This window comes from Myotis daubentonii, chromosome X, assembly GCF_963259705.1.
Source record: "Myotis daubentonii chromosome X, mMyoDau2.1, whole genome shotgun sequence".
NCBI lineage: Eukaryota > Metazoa > Chordata > Mammalia > Chiroptera > Vespertilionidae > Myotis > Myotis daubentonii.
Window position 1 is genome coordinate 27,313,425 of NC_081861.1, and position 20,896 is coordinate 27,334,320.

Consider the following 20,896-nt stretch of genomic DNA (forward strand, 5'->3'; position numbering starts at 1 on the left):
AAAGGGATGAGTAGCCTAATGTGCCATTCTTGTTAAAAATAAAAATGCCTCCACATCTCCAATTCGATATACTAAAAGGGACAGTGACAATATATTCTGATCAAAATTCGGAGCCACCTAATACAACAAGTGAGTGTGATTACAAAGACAATGGGACAGACTATTAGCATCTGCCTTGATTATGGTTCTTTAAGCCACCACAACCTACTGCTGTTCCCATCTACATAGCACAAGGAACAGCCTAGCTTTCTCCCAGCATATTGCAGCTCTGCTTTTGAAAATAAAAGCATCAAAACATATGAACCCCCAAGATCCAAACTGTTGGTTCTGTTACCTTGGCTTCCTTTTCTCTTTAGCTCTCTGGATTTGGTGATTGTCTATTATCTCCCTGGCTAGTATCTGGACCTAGGTTTCCACAGAGTGGGCTTTGCTGGGGTTCAATATCCCAGGCTGTCTCAACAAGAATCTATTTTCCATCTTGCTGCTGTGGCTCAGTTGGTTGAGCATCATACTATGAACCAGGAGGTCACGGTTTGATTCCAGGTCTTGGTGCATGCCTGGGTTTCAGATTTGATCCCCAGTAGGGGGGTCTGCAGGAGGCAGCTGATTAATGTTTCTTTTTTTAAAAAAAAATATTTTTATTGATTTTTTTTTTTTTTACAGAGAGGAAGGGAGAGGGATAGAGAGTTAGAAACATTGATGAGAGAGAAACATTGATCAGCCACCTCCTGCACACCCCCCACTGGGGATGTACCCACAACCAAGGTACATGCCCTTGATTGGAATTGAACCTAGGACCCTTCAGTCCGCAGGCCAACGCTCTATCCACTGAGCCAAACCGGTCAGGGCTAATGTTTCTTTTTTAAAAATATATATTTAAATTGATTTCAGAGAAGAAGGGAGAGGGAAAGAGATAGAAACATCAATGATGAGAGAGAATCATTGGTCGGCTGCCTCCTGCATGCTCCACAATGGGGATCAAGCCCGCAACCCGGGCATATGCCCTGACCGGGAATCGAACTGTGACCTCCTGGTTCATAGGAGCTCAACCACTGAGCAACACCAGATGGACACTGATTGATGTTTCTATCTCTCCCTCTCCCTTTAGCTCTCTGAAATCAATAGAAACATATATTTTTAAAAATAATCTATTTTCTAGTTCCTTCCTAGTAATACAACTCCTCTCATCCTGGAACTGGGCAAGCCATACACTTATCTTTTCTGGATCTCCCTCCACCACACTCTTTCCCCACTCCTCAAACACACATTAGCACATATACATACTCATGCAAGATAAACCAAGTTGTCACTTAAGACTTTAGATGGTGGTCAGTTGATAGAAATTCTCCTGGAATAAAAGTTCCTTTTTAAAAATTAAAATATACAAAGAGGACTGAGCCCAGTAGTTTATTTAATACAATTTGTGACATATTTTAACATGTAAGCAGCTCTGCACACTAGCAGTCAGAGACTGGGAGTCTTTTTGGGGCAAGGACAAAGGGACAACTTTAAGGGGGTGATGAGGAAGACAGTTGAATAGGGCAAAAGAGTTCCTAGTTTGCTTTTGTACCTAGCCTCTTGGTGAGAAGCCAGTGGCCACCGAAAACCTGAAAGTCATCTTTCCCTTTGAGTGGGCTGCCAGTACCTGGGTTATCAGGACTAACTCAGAAAGTGCCAAAAATGATTATCTTCCAATTTAGTTCAGTCTTCCCATGCTAGGCAATCCCTGCTCAGCATTAAGGTCAGCGTAGTTTGTCTCCATTCATTGACTTCCCCAACCTTAACAAGTAAAAATGAAACAAGATAAAGGAGAAGAAAGCAGCTCATTTACTCCCTCTCCTGATTTAGTAATGGCACAGTGTTTGGAAATGTTCAAACTATGAAGAACAGACTTTCTATGTTTCTTTGAAAGGGGGGGGGTGTCAGAAATGTAGGTTCCCCCAAAGTACTAGAACTGAGTGCATCCAATGCCATAGGAGTTTTATTTCTTCACAGGTACAGTAACACTTGAGAATAAAATCACAAAACATTAGAAGCAAAAAGAATCTGGATGACAGTACTACTCCCTCATTTTAAAGACGAGGACTTTTAGGACTTTAAAATCCCCAGTTTGGGGATTTCCCATATGGAAAGATACCTAAACCCTTACAATTGTATTCCACTCTCATAGTCTGTAATTACATTGGGTTCATTGGACTTAAAAATTACATACAAATAGAGCTCCAATTGCAAAAAAAATCATGATGGTTGATATAAACAAATACTACCCATTGTTTTCACCAAAGGATTGAGGCAGTACATATTTATTCTCTAAAAGTGTAAAATAAATTGTCATTGCTCAGGCCCCTTAGAGGGCTGGATTCCTGTATAAATCAAACCAGCTCACTAGCAGCTTACATAGCTAACACCCAGCACCTTTCACCCCAGCTGGTGATGTAAACTGGGCAGGAAGCTTATAAACCCCCACCCCCACCCTGGTAGAATGTTGGAACTGTGTAAACAACGCCCCTTGGTGGTCAACATAAGAAAATGCAAAAACCAATGCTGACAAATCAGGGCTCTAGCAAAGGTCACAGTCCTGTCTTAAAGTCATCTTCTAGTCTATGGGAACCTTTGCTGGGTCAAGGGAGAAAGCATGGGGAAAACAGCAGGGGAGAGGAAAATCTGCATTTTTTTTCTGGAGATGTTTATATGTGCCTAATTAAGGTTAGGTCTCAAAGAAAGCAGATACATTTTTGTATCCCATTGAGTCTGAACAGGCAGCTATAAGAGCCACAGACACATGTTATGCTTATATACATAAACATGATTTTTATTGTTAGCATCAATGAACACAGATTAAAAAGTATTCACATGCCAAGGACATAATGCTCACAACATCACAAAAGGGCTACTGATTTGTGTTCATATATGATCTGGTGAATCACTATAGGTCTGAGTGAAATAGTATTAGAAAGATTTCTGACACTTCATTTCCATTTGGACATCTGCAATAACTTCATTAGAAAAAGAAAGCAGATGCTTTGAAGTTGATATATATACTTTTTACAGATGTATGGATTCACCAAAAATGAAAATTACATCCCATTAAACACATTTTAAGAAATATACAAAGAAAGCACAAAAAACACGGATTTGGTTCAATGGCTTGCCTAATTAAAGGCTTTTTAATTTTTTAAGTTTTAACAACAATCCCCTGTAAAGCTGTCAGGGGTACTTGATAGTACAGAAGAAAGGTGTTTTCTAAGCAATTCTAGGGCTCTGTTATTTCTCGCTTGCATGGTCTTCTCAATTCTTAGTTCATTCTTGATGGCATCAAGCTCTCCATGGATCTTTTCCACTTCTAATTCATAATGCAATTTTATTTCTTCCTTTAGGAGTGCATTTCCAACTTTAGTTTGATGTTTTAACTTCCTAACAACTTCTTTCAAGTCTCTGTTCTCTAGGCTCAACTTGTGGATGACTTCTCTGGCTTGCTGGAGCTCTTCAGTTAAGTTTTTGACATTTGTTGCTTTTTCAGATAGGTCATTTCTTAAAGCTTGAAGTTCCCAGCCTTTCTTCAAAGTTTTTGCCCCTGTTTCTTGAAAATTTAGGGCTTTTGGGCAGACTTCCTTTTTGGCGTTCAAAAGTTCTTTTTCAGCATTTTCAAATTCCTCTTCTATTTTTCTGCATTTCATAGTGAGCGCTTCCAGGTCATTCAAAACATTCAGGCTAACATTTTGAGACTTTCCTTCAGTATATTTCTGCTTGTTGTTTTGTCGCCATCGAGATAGATCTTTTTTATTCCATATGTAGTAGTTTTCTGTGCTATTAAAGCTTTCTTCAGTTGTAACATCCAAATTAGAGGATTCACAGGAGAAAGAATTTGTGTCTGCTTCATTCTTTGAAACGTTCATCTTTCTCTCTCTCAAATTTGGTTCTTTTTCTTTTTCATTTGGTTGGGAAATAAATTCTTTCCTCTGAAATTTATTCTCTTCTTGAAACTTTCTACTAGACATGTTGTAAATTTCTCCCATTCTCTTGGCCTTCCCAAAAGTCATTTGTTCAGGAAGAAATTCAGGCTGTAAAACCTCATTTAGAACATCATGAGCACTAAAAGAAGGAGCAAACATGTTCTCTTTCCAGTGTTTTCTCCTACCGTCCACTTCTTCAAGCACCTCTTCCAATTCCTGGAAAATAATTTTAATCAAAGCACATTATTTACACTGGCAGCTACTGTAGTGAAAAGAACTAAGAATGCTGGCTCATGGCTGAAGGAACTTAAATATTTGAAGACTGGTTCTCCTTACAACTCACGAAGTGGCCTGGGCCTCAGTTCCCTCATTTGTAAACTGAAAGGGTGATATTAGCTAAGTTCTACAGATCCTTCCAGCTTTAAAATTCTCTGATGCTATGAAATATAACCAATAAATTGATACATTAGGTCATTAATTATAGAAAATAATTCTATAAAAGACAACCATACACATGAAAACAGATTGCTTCAAAAAGAGTAAAAGTGATTTAAAATCAATAGGCCTAATTTTAAAATAGGCTAATACCTGTGCTTCCAATTTCCCTGATTTTTCTTCAGTTCTTTTTGGTTGGACTACTGTTTATTCATTCTTTAAAGTGACTAAAACATCAGGGCTTAATGCAATGTGAGCTGCTTTTGGTAAAGTATACCATTCAAACTTCCTCATGACTAACTCTGCCAAATGCCCTTCTGTCTTGACCTGTAAATTCCTGCTATTCCAGTCTTGGGCTTTGCTTTTAGGCATGACTGCAAAGTGTACAGAATTCTATCCATTTTGACAGCAATTTCATGATGAGAACCGAATGTCAACAACTGAAAATAATACCACCAAATGTGTTTTTCTCAAGATATTGATTCCAAGTGTAGTTTTTAGGTGAAACCTTAGCATGCTAAATCATAATCAACTTTCTAAATGCATCAAAATTAGAGGATGTTTGTTTTGTTTCTTCAGTATTCAAAGGGAATCCTTAACATACAACTCTCTTAAAGCATGGAAGTATTTAATTGTTTACTACTTCTGAGAGAAGGGAGAAAGAAGGAACCAAGCAACACACTGAAGGGCCACTGGCATCTGAAGCCAACAAACTAATAATTTAGCTACTGCTAAGAGTCAAAAGAGGGAGGAAGGGGTAACTTCATTCATTTTATATATTAATCTTCTGTAATATATTTGTGGTATTACCAATGAGAAAGGTCAAATTATGCCTGCATCTATTTTTCCCATGCACACAAATGTAATTTTATCTTGGTAACAAAAAATGGCAACTGTTGTATTTATTTTTAAATTAATATTCTCTTTAATATTATTAAAGATTCGAAATGTTATAATAGTAAATTATTTAATGCATAATTTATATTTATATAATATTCATATTATGTAAAGATTATAATAGTAATATTTGTTATTTGTGGAATTTTGGAAAATACAGAAAAGGAATCCCCTCATAATCCCATGGCCTTGAGATAACCACTTTTTGATATATTATCTCTAATACTTTCTTTTTAGCAAGAATAGTTTAAATTTTAATAGATGTTCTTGCTACCAACAATGACACTTCATATCTACATGTACTGAACATGCCTGACCCTCAAGGGTACATCTCCACTGTCAACTCACTTGGCTTTGAGGAAAGGGAAAGGTGCAAATATTCAGTAAAGGTGTTAAAATGATGGGTTCAAAAGCTATAAGCCAAGCTTTAGTAAAGTTTAGTCAATCAGACTAGAAAAATAAGCTGCGACTTCAAATTTATGATATAGATTTGCCATTGGAAGCATCACCTCCTTTTTCTTGAAATAGTTCTGATTTTAATTATTCTACTAGTCACCATCCAGAAGTACCTATGACCTATCTGTTCTTAAAGAGGAAAGATAATCATATAATGCTGGTTTCTCTCCCCTCTAGTATTAAGGATTCAAATGAGTAGAGATTATTACAGCAATCATAAAGGAAAGAAACAGAAGAAAAAGATAAGATGGTGATGCTAATTGCCAGCCACATTTTACATTTTTTATGTTTTATCATTTATTTTTAAAAAAATATTTATATTGATTTCAGAGAGGAAGGGAGAGGGACAGAGAGATAGAAACATCAATAATGAGAGAGAAACACTGATCAGCTGCCTTCTGTAGGACCCCCCACTGGGGGAATCAAGCTTGCAACCAAGACATGTGCCCTGACCAGAATTGAACTTCTGACCTCCTGGTTCACAGGATGATGCTCAACCACTGAGCCATGCCTGCTGGGCTATTCTTTAATAGAATTTATTGGGGTGACATCCTATCTAATAAAGCAGTAATGTGCAAATTGACCATCACTCCAACACACAAGATGGCCGCTCCGATGTGGTCAAAGATGGCCGCCCCCATGTGGATACAAGATGGCTGCCACAAGAGGGCCGGCAGGGGAGGGCAATTAGGGGCAACCAGGCCACCAGGGGTGGACAGTTGGGGGGGACCAGGACTGCAAGGGAGAAAGGGCAGATGGGGGAAACCAGGCCTGCAGAGGAGGACAGTTGGGGGACCAAGTCTCCAGGGGAGGGCAGTTTGGGGGGACCAGGCCTGCAGGGGAGGGCAGTTTGGGAGGGACTAGGCCTGAGTGGAGGGCAGTTGGGGGGGACCAGGCCAGCAGGGGAGGCCAGTTTGGGGGGGATCAGGCCGGCAGAGGAGGGAAGGTGGAGGGAACCAGGCCTGAGTGGAGAGCAGTTGGGGGGGACCAGGCCTGCAGGGGAGTGCAGTTTGGGGGGGGACCAGGTCGGCAGGGGAAGGAAAGTGGGGGGAACCAGGCCTACAGGAGAGGGCATTTGGCATGGACAAGGCCTGCAAGTGAGGGCAGAGGGGGGGGACCAGGCCTTCAGGGGAGGGAAGTTGGGGGGACCAGGCCTGCATGGGAGGGCAGTTGGGGGGACCAGGCCTGCAGGGGAGGGAAGTTGGGGGAGACTAGGCCTGCAGGGGAGGGCAGTTGTGGGGACCAGGCCTGCAGGGGAGGGCAGTTGGGGGAACCAGGCCTGCAGGGGAGGGTAGTTGTGGGGGACCAGTATTGCAGGTGAGGGCAGTTGGGGGGGACCATGCCTGCAGGGGAAGGCAGTTGTGGGGGACCATGCCTGCAGGGGAGAGCAGTTGTGGGGGACCAGGCCTGCAGGGGAGGGCAGTTGTGGGGACCAGGCCTGCAGGGGAGGGCAGTTTGCGGGGGAAACAGGCCTGCAGGGGAGGGTAGTTGGTGGGACCAGGCATGCAGGGAAGGGCAGTTGGGGGGACAAAGCTTCAGGGGAGGGCAGTTGGAGAAGACAAGGCCTGCAGGTGAGGTCATTTGGGGGGACCAGGACTTCAAGGGTGGGTAAGAGGGGGGATCAGGCCTGCAGGGGAGGGCAGTTGGGGGAACAGTCCTGCAGGGGAGGGCAGTTGGGGAGGACCAGACCTGCAGGGGAGGGCAGTTGGGGGAACAGGCCTGCAGGGGAGGGCAGTTGGAAGGGACAAGCCCTGCAGTTGAGGGCCGTTGGGGGGACCAGGCCTGCAGGGGAGGGCAGTGTGGGGGATCATGCCGGCAGGGGAGGGGAGTTGGGGGAACCAGGCCTGCAGGGGAGGGCAGTTGGGGGAATCAGGCCTGCAGAGAGGACAGTTAGGGGCGAACAGCCCGGTTGAGGAGGGCAGTTGCGGGGGGGGGGGGGCAGGCCTGCAGGGGAGGGCACTTGGGGGGACAAAGCTTCAGGGGAGGGCAGTTGGAGCAGACCGGGCCTGCAGGGGAAGTCATTTAGGGGGACCAGGACCGCAAGGGTGGGTAAGAGGGGGACCAGGTCTGCAGAGGAGAGCAGTTGTGGGGGACGAGGCCTGCAGAGGAGGGTAGTGGGGGGGGGGGGGACGAGGCCTGCTGGGGAGGGCAGTGGGGGGAATCAGGCCTGTAGGGGAGGGCCGTTGGGGGAACAGGCCTGAGTGGAGAGTAGTTGGGGCGACCTAAACTTTTGGGGAGGGCAGTTGGGGGACCAGTTGTGCAGGGGAGGGCACTTGGGGGGACTAATACTACAGCGGAGGGCCATTGGGGGGACCAGGCCTGCAGGGGAGGGCAGTTGGGGGAATCAGGCCTTCTGAGGAGGGCATTTGGGGGGGAGGAAGCCTGCAGGGGAGGGAAGTTGGGGGGACCAGGCCTGTAGGTGAGGTCTGTGTGGGGGGGTAACCAGCCCTGGAGAGAGGGCAGTTGGGGGGACCAGTCCTGTAGGGGAGGGCCATTCGGGGGGACCAGGCCTGCAAGGGAGGACAGTTGGGGGGACCAGTCCTGGAGGGGAGGGCAGTTGGGGAGGACCAGACCTGCAGGGGATGGCCACTGAGGAGACAAGGCCTGCAGTGGAGGGCAGTTGGGGAGACCAGTCCTGCAGAGGAGGGCCATTGAGGGGACCAGGCCTGCAGGGGAGGGCAGTTAGGAGAGAACAGCCCCGTAGAGGAGGGCAGCTGCGGGGGGGACCAGGCCTGCAGGGGAGGGCAGTTGGGGGGACCAGGCCTGCAGGGGAGGGCAGTTGGGGGGACCAGGCCTGCAGGGGATTGCAGTGTGGGTGTACCAGGCCTGCAGGGGAGGGCAGTTGGGGGGACCAGGCCTGCAGGGGAGGGCAGTTGGGGGGACCAGGCCTGCAGGGGAGGGCATTTGGTGGAACCAGTCTTGCAGGGGATTGCAGTGTGGGTGTACCAGGCCTGCAGGGGAGGGCAGTTGGGGGGACCAGGCCTGCAGGGGAGGGCAGCTGGGGGGACAGGCCTGCAGGGGAGGGCAGTTGGGGGAACAGGCCTGCAGGGGAGGGCAGTTGGAAGGGACAAGCCCTACAGTTGAGGGCCGTTGGTGGGACCAGGCCAGCACGGGAGGGCAGTTGGGGGGATCAGGCCTGCAGGTGAAGGCAGTAGGGGGGACCAGGCCTACAGGGGTGGACAGTTGGGGAGGACCAGGCCTGCAGGGGAGGGCAGTTTGGCGGGGGCCAGTCCTGAGTGGAGGTCAGTTGGGGCGACCTGGCCTTTGGGGAGAGCAGTTGGGGGACCAGTCGTTCAGGGGAGGGCAGTTGTGGGGACTAGTCCTATAGGGGAGGGCCACTGGGAGGACCAGGCCTGCAGGGGAGGGCAGTTGGGGGGACCAGGCCTGCAGGGGAGGGCAGTTGGGGGATCAGGCTGGCAGGGGAGGGCAGTTGGGATGAACCAGCCCTGCAGGGGAGGGCAGTGGTGGGGACCAGGCCTGCAGGTGAAGGCAGTTGGGGGGACCAGTCCTGCAGGGGAGGGCCATTGGGGGGACCATGCCTGCAGGGAGGGCAGTTTGGTGAACCAGGCCTGCAGCGGAGGGTAGTTGGGGGGATCAGGGCTGCAGGGGTGGTCATTTGGGGGGACCAGGACTGCAAGGGACGGTAGTGGGGGGGACCAGGCCTGTAGGGGAGGGCAGTTGTGGGTACCAGGCCTGCAGGGGAGGGCAGTAATGGGGGACCAGGCCTGCAGGGGAGGGCAGTTGGGGCAACCTGGCCTTCTGGGGAGGGCAGTTGGGGGGACCTGGCCTACAGGTGAGGGCAGTTGGGGGGACCAGGCCTGCAGGGGAGGGAAGTTGGAGGGACCAGGCCTGCAGGGGAGGGCAGTTAGGAGAGAACAGCCCCGGAGAGGAGGGCAGTTGGGGGGACCAGGCCTGCAGGGGAGGGCAGTTGGGGAGGACCAGACCTTCAGGGGAGGGCCATTGGGGGGACTAGGCCTGCTGGGGAGGGCAGTTTGGGGAACCAGGCCTGCAGGGGAGGGCAGTTGGGGGGATCAGGGCTGCAGGGGAGGACAGTTGGGGGGACAAAGCCTCAGGGGAGGGCAGTGGAGAAGACCAGGCCTGCAGGGGTGGTCATTTGGGGGGACCAGGACTGCAACGGAGGGCAGTGGTGGGGACCAGGCTTACAGGGGAGGGCCGTTGGGGGGACCAGGCCTGCAGGGTTGGGCAGTTGGGGGGGGCCAGGCTTGCAGGGGAGGGCAGTTAGGAGAGAACAGCCCCGGAGAGGAGGGCAGTTGTGGGGGGACCATGCCTGCAGGGAGGGCAGTTTGGTGAACCAGGCCTGCAGGGGAGGGTAGTTGGGGGGACCAGGCCTACAGGGGAGGGCAGTTGGGGGTGACCAGGCCTGCAGGGGAGGGCAGTGTGGAGGACCAGGCCTGCAGGGGAGGGCAGTTGGGGGAACCAGGCCTGCAGGGGAGGGCAGTTGGGGGAACCAGGCCTGCAGGGGAGGGCAGTTTGGCGGTGACCAGACCTGAGTGGAGGGCAGTTGGGGCAACCTGGCCTTCTGGGGAGGGCAGTTGGGGGGACCTGGCCTGCAGAGGAGGGCAGTTGGGGGAACAAGCCTGCAGGGGAGGGCAGTTGGAAGGGACAAGCCCTGCAGTTGAGGGCCGTTGGGGTGACCAGTCCTGCAGGGGAGGGCCATTGAGGGGACCAGGTCTGCAGGGTAGGGCAGTTAGGAGAGAACAGCCCCGTAGAGGAGGGCAGCTGAGGGGGGACCAGGCCTGCACGGGAGGGCAGTTGGGGGGGGACCAGGCCTGCAGGGGAGGGCTGTTGGGAGGACCAGGCCTGCAGGGCAGGGCAGTTGGTGGAATCAAGCCTGCAGTGGAGGGTAGAGGAGGGGTACCAGGACTGCAGGTGAGGGCAGGGGGGCGATCCTGGCCGGCAGGGGGGGCATTTTGAGGGCACCAGGTCTTCAGGGGAGGGCAGTTTGGGGGACAAGGCCTCAGGGGAGGGCAGTGAGAGAAGACCAGGCCTGCAAGGGAGTTCATTTGGGGGGACCAGTACTGCAAGGGAGGGTAGTAGGGGGGACCAGGCCTGCAGGGAGGGCAGTTGCGGGGGACCAGTCTTGCAGGGGAGGGCAGTTGAGGTGGGACCAGGCCTGCAGGGGTAGGCAGTTGGGGGAATCAGGCCTGCAGGGGAGGGCTGTTGGGGGACCAGTCTTGCAGGGGAGGGCAGTTGTGGGGAACAGGCCTGCACGGGAGGGCAGTTTGGGGGACCAGTCCTGCAGGGGAGGGCAGTTAGTAAAGAACAGCCCCGTAGAGGAGGGCAGTTGCGGGGGGACCAGGCCTGCAGGGGAGGTCATTTGGGGGTCCAGGACTGCAAGGGAGGGTAGTGGCGGGGACCTGACCTGAGTGGAGGGCAGTTGGGGGCGACCTGGCCTTTTGGGGAGGGCAGTTGGGGGGACCAGGCCTGCAGGAGAGGGCAGTTTGGGGGGGACCAGGCCTGCAGGGGAGTGAAGTTGGGGGGGACCAGGCCTGCAGGGGAGGGCATTTGGCATGGACCAGGCCTGCAGGTAAGGTCAGTGGAGGGGGACCAGCCCTGGAGGGGGGCAGTTGAGTGGGGGACCAGGCCTGCAGGGGAGGGCAGTTGGGGGGACCAGGCCTGCAGGGGAGGGCAGTTGGGGTGACCAGGCCTGCAGGGGAGGGCAGTTGGGGGGACCAGTTCTACCGGGGAGGGAAGTTGGGGGCGACCAGGCCTGTAGGGAAGGGCAGTTTGTGGGACAAGGCCTCAGTGGAGGGCAGTTGGAGAAGACCAGGCCTGCAGGAGAGGGCCTTTGGGGGAACCAGGATTGCAGGGGAGGGAAGTTGGAAGGACCAGGCCTGCAGGGGAGGGCAGTTGGGAGGACCAGGCCTGCAGGGGAGGGCAGTTGAAGGACCCAGGCCTGCAGAGGAGGGCAGTTGGGGGACCAGGCCTGCACGGGAGGGCCGTTGGGGGGACCAGGCCTGCAGGAATGGGCTGTTGGGGTTGGACCAGGCCTGCAGGTGAGGGCAGTTTGGGAGACCAGGCCTGCTAGGGAGGGTAGTTGATGGGGACCCAGGCCTGTAAGGGAGGACAGTTTGGGGCAACTAGGCCTGCAGGGGAGGGCAGATGGGGTATCTGGCCTGCAGTGGAGGGCAGTTGGAAGGGACAAAACCTACAGGGAAGGGCCGTTGAGGGCACCAGGTCTGCACGGAGGGCAGTTGGGGGAATAGGCCTGCAGGGAAGGGCCGTTGGGGGGACCAGGCCTGCAGGGGAGGGCAGTTGGGGGGACAAGCCCTGCAGGGGAGGGCAGTTGGGGGACCAGTTCTGCAGGGGAGGGCAGCTGGGGGGACTAGTCCTGCAGGGCAGGGCAGTTGGGGGAACCAGGCCTGCAGGGGAGGGCAGTTGGAAGGGTCAAACCCTGCAGGGAAGGGCCGTTGTGGGGACCAGGCCTGCACGGGAGGGCAGTTGAGGGAATAGGCCTGCAGGGAAGGGCAGTGTGGGGGACCAGGCCTGCAGGGGAGGGCAGTTGGGGGACCAGTTCTGCAGGGGAGGGCAGTTGGGGGAACAGACCTGCAGGGGAGGGCAGTTGGAAGGGTCAAGCCCTGCAGGGGAGGGCAGTTGGGTGGACCAGGCCTGCAGGGAAGGACCGTTGGGGGGACCAGGCCTGCAGGGAAGGACCGTTGGGGGGACCAAGCCTGCAGGGAAGGGCCGTTGGGGGGAACAGGCCTGCAGGAAAGGGCAGTTGGGGAGGGGGATAAGCCTTGCAGGGGAGGGTGGTTGGGGGGACAAGCCCTGCAGGGGAGGGCAGTTGGGGGACCAGTTCTGCAGGGGAGGGCAGCTGGGGGGACTAGTCCTGCAGGGCAGGGCAGTTGGGGGAACCAGGCCTGCGGGGGAGGGCAGTTGGAAGGGTCAAACCCTGCAGGGAAGGGCCGTTGTGGGGACCAGGCCTGCACGGGAGGGCAGTTGAGGGAATAGGCCTGCAGGGAAGGGCAGTGTGGGGGACCAGGCCTGCAGGGGAGGGCAGTTGGGGGACCAGTTCTGCAGGGGAGGGCAGTTGGGGGAACAGACCTGCAGGGGAGGGCAGTTGGAAGGGTCAAGCCCTGCAGGGGAGGGCAGTTGGGCGGACCAGGCCTGCAGGGAAGGACCATTGGGGGGACCAAGCCTGCAGGGAAGGGCCATTGGGGGGAACAGGCCTGCAGGAAAGGGCAGTTGGGGAGGGGGATAAGCCTTGCAGGGGAGGGCAGTTGGGGGGACCAGGCCTGTAGGGGAGGGCAGTTGGGGCACTAGGCCTGCAGGGAGGGCAGTAGTTGCGACAAGGTCAGCAAGGGACTGCAGTTCGGGCGACTGTGCTGGCAGGGGAGGGCAGTTAGGAGTGACTAGGCCAGCAGAGTAGAGCAGTTGGGGGCAATCAGGCCTGCAGGGGAGCAGTTAGGTGTCGATCAGGCTGGCAGGGGAGTGGTTAGGGGTGATCAGGCTGGCAGGGGAGTGGTTAGGGGTGATCAGGCTGGCAGGCAGAAGTGGTTAGGGGCAATCAGGCAGGCAGGCAGGTGAGCAGTTGGGAGCCAGTAGTCCTGGATTGTGAGAGGAATGTCTGACTGCCCATATAGGCCCAATCCCACCGGGCAGTCGGACATCCTTCGAGGGGTCCCAGATTGGAGAGGGTGTTGGCTGGGCTGTGGGGACCGGGCCTCTAGTTTGTTAATAAAATTATATAGATTTCAGGTATGCCATTTTACAATACATCATCTGTAGCCAGTCACATTTTTGTAGCAGTCAAATTTTCACTAGACCATCCTGTAAAAGATAAAAATGCTTCCAATCAGGTAGTAATGGGAGAGAGAATACTATTCCTCCTAATGAATTCTGGATGAAAGGCATTGATGAGATTGATCTGAAAGGAGATATGCAGCAAGGCAAGTAAGCCAAGGCCACTTTATAACTGCAGATAGCAATAATGACAAAGAGATTTAGGTAGAGATAAAACTTAAACTAGAAAACTCTTTTTAGTCATTTGTACTTGAAAAAGTGACTTCTATCGCCAACCCTCTCAAAATACATAAATTTCACTACCTTTCTGAACTTCTGTACAATTTCCTGATATAGACAATGCTTTTCACAGAACTGGGGAGAATAGACTTATTTTATAACTAAGGCTCTGAGAAGTTAAATGACTTGATCAAGGCTACACAGACTGTAATGGTAAAACTGAAACCCTGTCTCCCAGGTCCGTACTTGTTCTAAAATTCCCCTTTATTATTCTGCTGGGTTTCATTCCACAAATTGAAAGAAAACAACCCAGTATTCAGAGCTTAGGTATTTTTTAAAGGGCCACAAAAGGACAGAGGAAAAATAAAGCGGGGGTGGTGGTGGTGGTGGTAAGGAGAATGGCATGTCACATATCAAAGGGCAGAAAGAGAAAGGTTTGAAATGCCTTTGGAATTCTCCTCACATGGCTTATACAGGGCAGGGTCAGGGGGTCTCTGAGCTCCTTTCTTTCTTTCTTTCTTTCTTTCTTTCTTTCTTTCTTTCTTTCTTTCTTTCTTTCTTTCTTTCTTTCCTCTTTCTATCTCTCTTTCTTTCTTTCTTTTTCTATTTCATTGGCAAGATATCCTTTAATGGCCTGTTCCCAAATATACCCAGAATATGGCAAAGCCCACACTGGGGTTAAAAGCTGCCAGTCTCATTTTCTCTTTGCAAATTGCACTGTTTATTTTTTTATGTGGAACAAGTATGACATAAGTGTTCTCTGGCAAGGAAAAGGAATAGGCATTGAAGCAATGACACTCCTCTACCCCTGAGTGGTAGCCATTTTGCTCACAAAAAACTTAATTAGGTAAATTTTTGCAGCATAAGGCAAATCAAACCAGAATCCTTATTGAAAGTACAAGAATGCCTTTTTAGTGCATCAATTATGAAAATTTATTATTACTCAACACTGTGTTGGATTCTGAAGGACTGAAGGGTAGGGGAAGGAGGTCCAAGAGAAATAAAAGATGTAAAGAAATAAGTCAGAACAAGGAAAATGATATAGTCACATGACAAATATAACATTAGTGATCCTCTAAGACAGTGATTCCCCAGAAATCCTTGGGATTAAACTGTCAATGCCAGGGTGTCCATAATATGGTATAGCTATTCATTTGTGTCTGGCATAAATTAATAATGGACTCTTGATGGTTCTAGTTAGTGTCTACCTGAAAACATCACCATTCATCCTCTAATGACTTTTACCCTCTGGCAAGATAGTAGGTCATTTTGGTGGAGTAAGGGATCTCTTAACTCATAAAAATAGTTTATATTTACCTAAAGAATTTGGGAAGCACTAATAATATAAATTGAAAATAATGTGATGTGATATAACATAATAATTGTTAAGAGCTAAGCAAGGAGTGGTCATTTATTATGGATCTTTGGGCAAACCATTCCATAAAAATCTTAGGTGAATGCATATATATCCTTAAATAGTTCCAGAAAATAATACACTGCTGTTGATTGTGAAAGGGAAATGCAAAAAACAACAACAATCTGTTTCATTTTCAAGGTATGGGTCCCTGAGGAATATACTCATATTAAGGTGGATAAGTGATCAAATATATACAAACTATTTTTTCTAAAATATTCATATTTTAAATCACATGCTTTAGAAAAATTTGATGACATAAAAATCAAATATAATTTTTTTCTGTTGCCTTATCTCATTTACATTAGAATTTGATTTCAAAATTTCAGGACCACCTCTTTTGCATAAGTCTAGATGTGTCTGCAAAAAGAGACTATTCTTCTAGGCAGGAGTATGCAGGGACTGAGAAATAGTTTTGGAAAACCTCCAGAAGCTTTTCCTCACATAACAAGAGTGCTTCATTACAAACTTTGTAAACTGGGAATGATGGCTGGAAAAGGTCCTCTCCAACTTGGGATGGGCAAACTTCTGTCACTGCCCTCAGTTCCTCAGCCCCAATCAACTAGATTAAAAGCCAGATTAAAAGCCCAGCTTTTAATCATAGTCCAGTGGCAGTAAGGGGAAGACAAAGGGCCCTTCTTAGCTCAAGGAACTTTTCCCCATTATTCTTGGAGGTTTTTGGTTCTCCCAACCCTTAGAAAAACTGCTTGGTGAAAATGGGGGAGGAGGTGGGTGGAGTCTGCTACAAAGAAAATCACTAGCCTTGCTTTTTTGCTCAATTGTCCAACCTGTTCTCACTTAAAAGCAGTAGTTCTCAACCTTTTATTCTTCTTCCACTGTCCCTAAGCACAAAGCACTGCCATCATTAGCCTCTCTCCTTATTCGAAAAGATTCTGACCTGCCCCAACTAGGGGAGATTAGCCATTCCCTCACTATTGAGAATTACTGGCTTGCAGAAAACCATTCAATACTAAAATTAGAACCCAAAGGAACTGTCTGAAGTCAGGGTGGGTGAACATGTTTTGCCATGCAGAATCATGGAGAAGAGAAAGGAAGATCTTGAGAAAGGAATTGAGTGTGGACTATGGTGGAAAAAATAAGATGAAGGAGTCAGTTATCTTGGCTCCCACACTTTAGATCTATGTGAAAACTTACCTCAATTTTTTTTTTTTAGCTGTAAAATAGGCACGATATACTGATTTCACAGGTGGTTAGAAGAAATTAATGAAAATGGAAGTAATTTTAAAGCATACTGTAAAAATGATTCTTATTCTGTTTTCAGGTTTTCCTTACCCTCCTTGAGAACATGAACCAGCCAGTTAAATAACTCAACCCTTTTCCAAAGATGTGTGCTTCAAAGTTGTCAGCCTGAGGTCATCAGACCTCAGAAAAAGCCAGTTTGAAAAAAATGTATAGGTAGTATTACGGCATGTAGAGGGGAACCTAAATTTAAATCTTACATTAATTTGACCTGCATCCTCAGGGAAGAATTAGATCTAAATCCTGCAAGTTGTTTTATGCCCCCAAATTCTGAAGCTAAATTATTTCTAAGCAGGAAAGTGGTAGTGTTTTTTACAAAGATATTTGTATTTTTTAATATATTTTTATTGATTTCAGAGAGGAAGGGAGAAGGATAGAAAGATAGAAACATCAATGATGAGAGAGAATCATTGATTGGCTGCCTCCTGCATGCCCTCTACTGGTGGGATTGAGCCCGCAACCCCAGCATGTGCCCTTGGCCAGAATTGAACCTGGAACCCTTTAGTCCACAGGCTGATGATGCTCTATCCACTGAGCCAAACCAGCTAGTGTGATATTTGTATTTTTATCAGCAGTTACTTTACCAAGAACTTTCCAAATGCTCCAGTGGTTTTCAGAGTCACCAATAAGTTCTTAAAATACTACAATTGGAGTATCAGTTTGAAGATCAGCAAGAATGATGCTGCACTATGAGCTTTTCCTGTGCTTCTACTGCATTTCATACAAACTTTTGTTTTACCAATATATTGTGATCTCCTGGTATCTTATTCATCTTTGTATCCCTACCTGTTACCTGACCCATAGTCGCCATCAATAAATATTTGTTGAATAGCCCTAGCCGGTTTGGCTTGGTGGATAGAGCGTCAGCCTGCAGACTGAAGGGTCCCAGGTTCGATTTCAGTCAAGGGCATGTACCTTGGTTTCGGGCACATCCCCAGTAGGGGGTGTGCAGGAGGCAGCTGATCGATGTTTCTCTCTCATCGATGTTTCTATCTCTCTCCCTTCCTCTCTGTAAAAAATCAATAAAATATATTTTTTTAAAAAAGAAACTGCCCTTCTTTCTCACTTAAAAAAAAATTTGTTGAATAATTGATCCTTAATACTTTTTTTCTGAAAATTCTATAATGCTTTGATTCTAATTGAGTTTTTGTCAATACTTATATAATTTCTTTTGTGACTTATGAAGTGTTTTGGATGACATTTTAGGGAAAGGATTTTTATTTTCCCATCAAAGTTTATTTGACTTAGCTAAAAATCTTCAGGACACTTTTCTTTTGTATTTTTATAAGGCTTTCTTGATAGTGTACTGATCATGCAGATTAATGATCTAGTTACAAGGTTGAAGCTCTGTGCTTCTAAACACTCATAACAAGATATGAGCCAGCACAACTGTACTTACACTTTCTGATGTACAGGATGTTCTACTTGATGCCATCATTCTCCTCCAGTTTGACCTGAAAAATAAAAACCCACCAGCATAATTAGAAAACATAATGAACCAGAACGCCAAAATCCCTGTTTATATCTGTTTGGCTCATCTAAAATGTGATGCCAGCCACTTTGAAGAAAGTTTTCTTAACGTTTAACCTACTTTCCCAACTATGAGGCACTGTCTTCCTTTCCCAAGTAATGCAAATACCAAATGGGACAAGAATGATGATGGCATTATAGTCAAACATAGTAGTATCTCCTCACCTTCAACACCTATTGAACAAATGAGTCACAGCTGGTGGCTGCAGTAGCAGCAGCATGCTTATTAATGAGCATGCCAAGAACCACATTAGCAAAGGGCGGGAGTGTAGGTCTTGCTTCCCTCCCTCAGGGCACAGTTAATTTGAAAAAAACATTTAAAAGGGCAGTTATCCTGATTTGTGCCTTAGTCTTTCAGAGTCTTAATATATGAGCCAAGTGTCCACTTCCCGGGACAAACTGTCTTCTCTATTGCTTGGCAATTATTGAGAACTAAGTGAAGTGCCATTTAAAAAGGGGCCTTGTGGACAATTCTTTGTCAGTAGTGTGAAATGATACCTTCTAGAAGAAACGAGTCCCCTTAATTCTGAAGGCTGAGTACTTTATTAGCATGGAAGTCACATTCTTGCTATAAAGCTATATCTAGGCATGCATAATTTGGGGGTTTTTCTCTGTAAATGGTCAACTGAAACTCCTGCCATCACTGCTTTCAGTGGAGAGAAGGTGGCTCAGGCAGGGCGCTGCCAGACCACAATCACAGGTGACACCATCCCTATAGTCTGGCTGACACGAAACGGGGGGGGGGGGGGCAGCTGGCAGGGCTCAACCCCACTCCTTCCATACCTCGACTCCGACGCCCTGTTCCCTTCCCTCCCAAACGCTCCCTAACTCCTGGCCTGAGGCTCTAAAGAGAGGAAACCTGTGGTGGGGGACAAGTGGGGAACGTCCTCTACAGAGAGGCGAGCCCAAGAAGAGGGACAAGCCAGGCTCCTCCCGGCTTTCCTGCGCGCGCAGACTTACCTGGTGGCGCGGAAGGGGTCCGGTGGTTCCGGTCCCCATTTCTCCGAAGCCGGCCACCACCCGCTGGTAGTACCACTTAGTTCAGAGCAGCTGGTCACCGAGCCCAGGCTGGGCCGGCGCCTGGCAGAGCCTCCGCAGTGCAGCTCCAGCGTGAGCCACGCAGTTGCCTAGCACCCGTCCAGCTTGATTTAAAAGGACCAGGGAACTGGCTGGTGCTCCCCGCCTGGCAGAGCACTGTTCATGCCCGGTGCGGTGGTTCTTCTATCGGCTTCTTCCAGCAGGAAACAGGAGCTCAAATCACAAGAGAGCCAGTCAGTCAGGGTGGGAAGGGGAGAGAAACTGAGAGGCTGCTCCACCCGCAGTGGGCTTATCACAAAGGCTCTTGATGACTCACAAAGGTCCCTGGACACAGTGGTTGTCAGGGAAACAGGGAGTGATGCAGGGCTAGCCCATAGGCCTGCAGGTCAGTAACGTGACGTTGAGGAGAGTTAGCTCTGGGAGATCGCTTAGATTTGGTTCAGGGTCCCTAACAATGTGGCAGTTGCTTACCACCCCACAACCCCACATACACCTCTAACCCTCAGCACAATGGTCTGGCCAGAATTTCTGCCTCTGGTCAAGGCTCCAAGGAAGAGTGTCATGAGAGCATTGCCCCCTGGTTGTGCCCCTATGGGAGGTTGAGCTTGTATCTCAGGTAGCCCATGGTTTCCTTATTTATGACTCAGAAATTTCTCTAAACTGCTCTTGCACCTGTTTGAATTTAACACCTACTGGGGGCAACTAGTTCTACACTACTGGCAGTGTAAAACAAGTTCCTTTTGTCAGTCCCAAAACTACTCTCTTTGAGCTTCAAAAGTTGCTCACAACTTCCAGAATTTGGTTGGGGAACAAATCCATGTTCTTCATTATGTTTTAGATTTTAATCGTGGTATTTTGTTGCTTAATTAATGATTAGGCTGGTTGCCCAATGCTAATTCTTCCATCACCAAATTGTTCACACTCTAGTTATAGTATGATTTGGACTCATCCAGGGCCTGAGCAAAAGATGGACCTGGCAAAGGTAGTGGGGCCTGAAATAGAGTGGAACTGGGGTGTTCAAAATAGTAATAATAGTGACTTTTAGGAAATTTAGTATTTTCTAGGAAGCATGAGGGTGAAAGTAAGCATTAGCACTAGAATCTCCAGTGAAAGAAGGTGGAAGTACATTTAAAAAGTGACAGTCTAGCCCTGGCTGGTTTTGCTCAGTGGGTAGAGCGTTGGTCTGCTGACTGAAAGGTCGTGGGTTTGATTCTGGTCAAGGGCACGTACCTAGGTTGCAGAATCAATCCCTGCCCTAGTCAGGGCACATTCAGGAGGCAACCAATCGATGTGTCTCTCTCATATCTCTGTTTCTCTCTTTGTCTCTCCCCCTTCCTTCCACTCTCTTTAAAAATCAATGAAAAAATATCCTTAGATGATGTTCAACAAAAAATCCTATATAATAAAGAGGTGATATGCAAATTGAATGTCACACCCTCACAAAAGATGGCCATCCCCATGTGGTCAAAGATGGCCACCACAAGATGGCCGGCAGGGGAGGGCAGATGTGGGCAATCAGGCCAGCAGCGGTGGGCAGTTAGGGGGGACAAGGCCTAAAGGGGAGGGCAGTTGGGGGCGACCAGGCTGGAAGGGGAGGGCAATTAGGGATGACCAGGAAAACAGGGAAGGGCAGTTGTGGGTGATCAGGCCAGCAAGGGAGGGCTGTTGGGGGTGACCGGGCCTGCAGGGGAGGGCAGTTAGGGGGGACCAGCCCTATAGGGGCGGGCAGTTGGGGGTGACTGTGCCTGAAGGAGAAGGCATTTGGGGGTGACGGGGCCTGCTGGGGAGAGCAGTTAAGGGTGATCAGAATTGCAGGGGAGGGCACTTAGGAGTGACCAGACCAGCAGAGGAGGGCAGTTAGGGGCAACCGGGCATGCAGTGGAGGGCAGTGGGGGGTGACCAGGTTTGCAGGGGAGGGCACATGGGGGGA

At 49.2% G+C, this 20,896-nt stretch overlaps 1 protein-coding gene across 1 annotated transcript; it reads right to left on the reverse strand.

The window, feature by feature from the left end:
- Positions 1 to 2,876: 2,876 nt before the first annotated feature.
- Positions 2,877 to 17,200, reverse strand: CCDC160 (coiled-coil domain containing 160). Its single transcript, XM_059678636.1, has 2 exons — positions 17,192 to 17,200; positions 2,877 to 4,169 (listed from the first exon to the last, which is right to left on the reverse strand). Exons 1-2 carry the CDS (start codon positions 17,198 to 17,200, stop codon positions 3,183 to 3,185), a joined length of 996 nt encoding a protein of 331 aa, XP_059534619.1. The 3' UTR covers positions 2,877 to 3,182.
- Between the last annotated feature and the right edge of the window lie 3,696 nt (positions 17,201 to 20,896).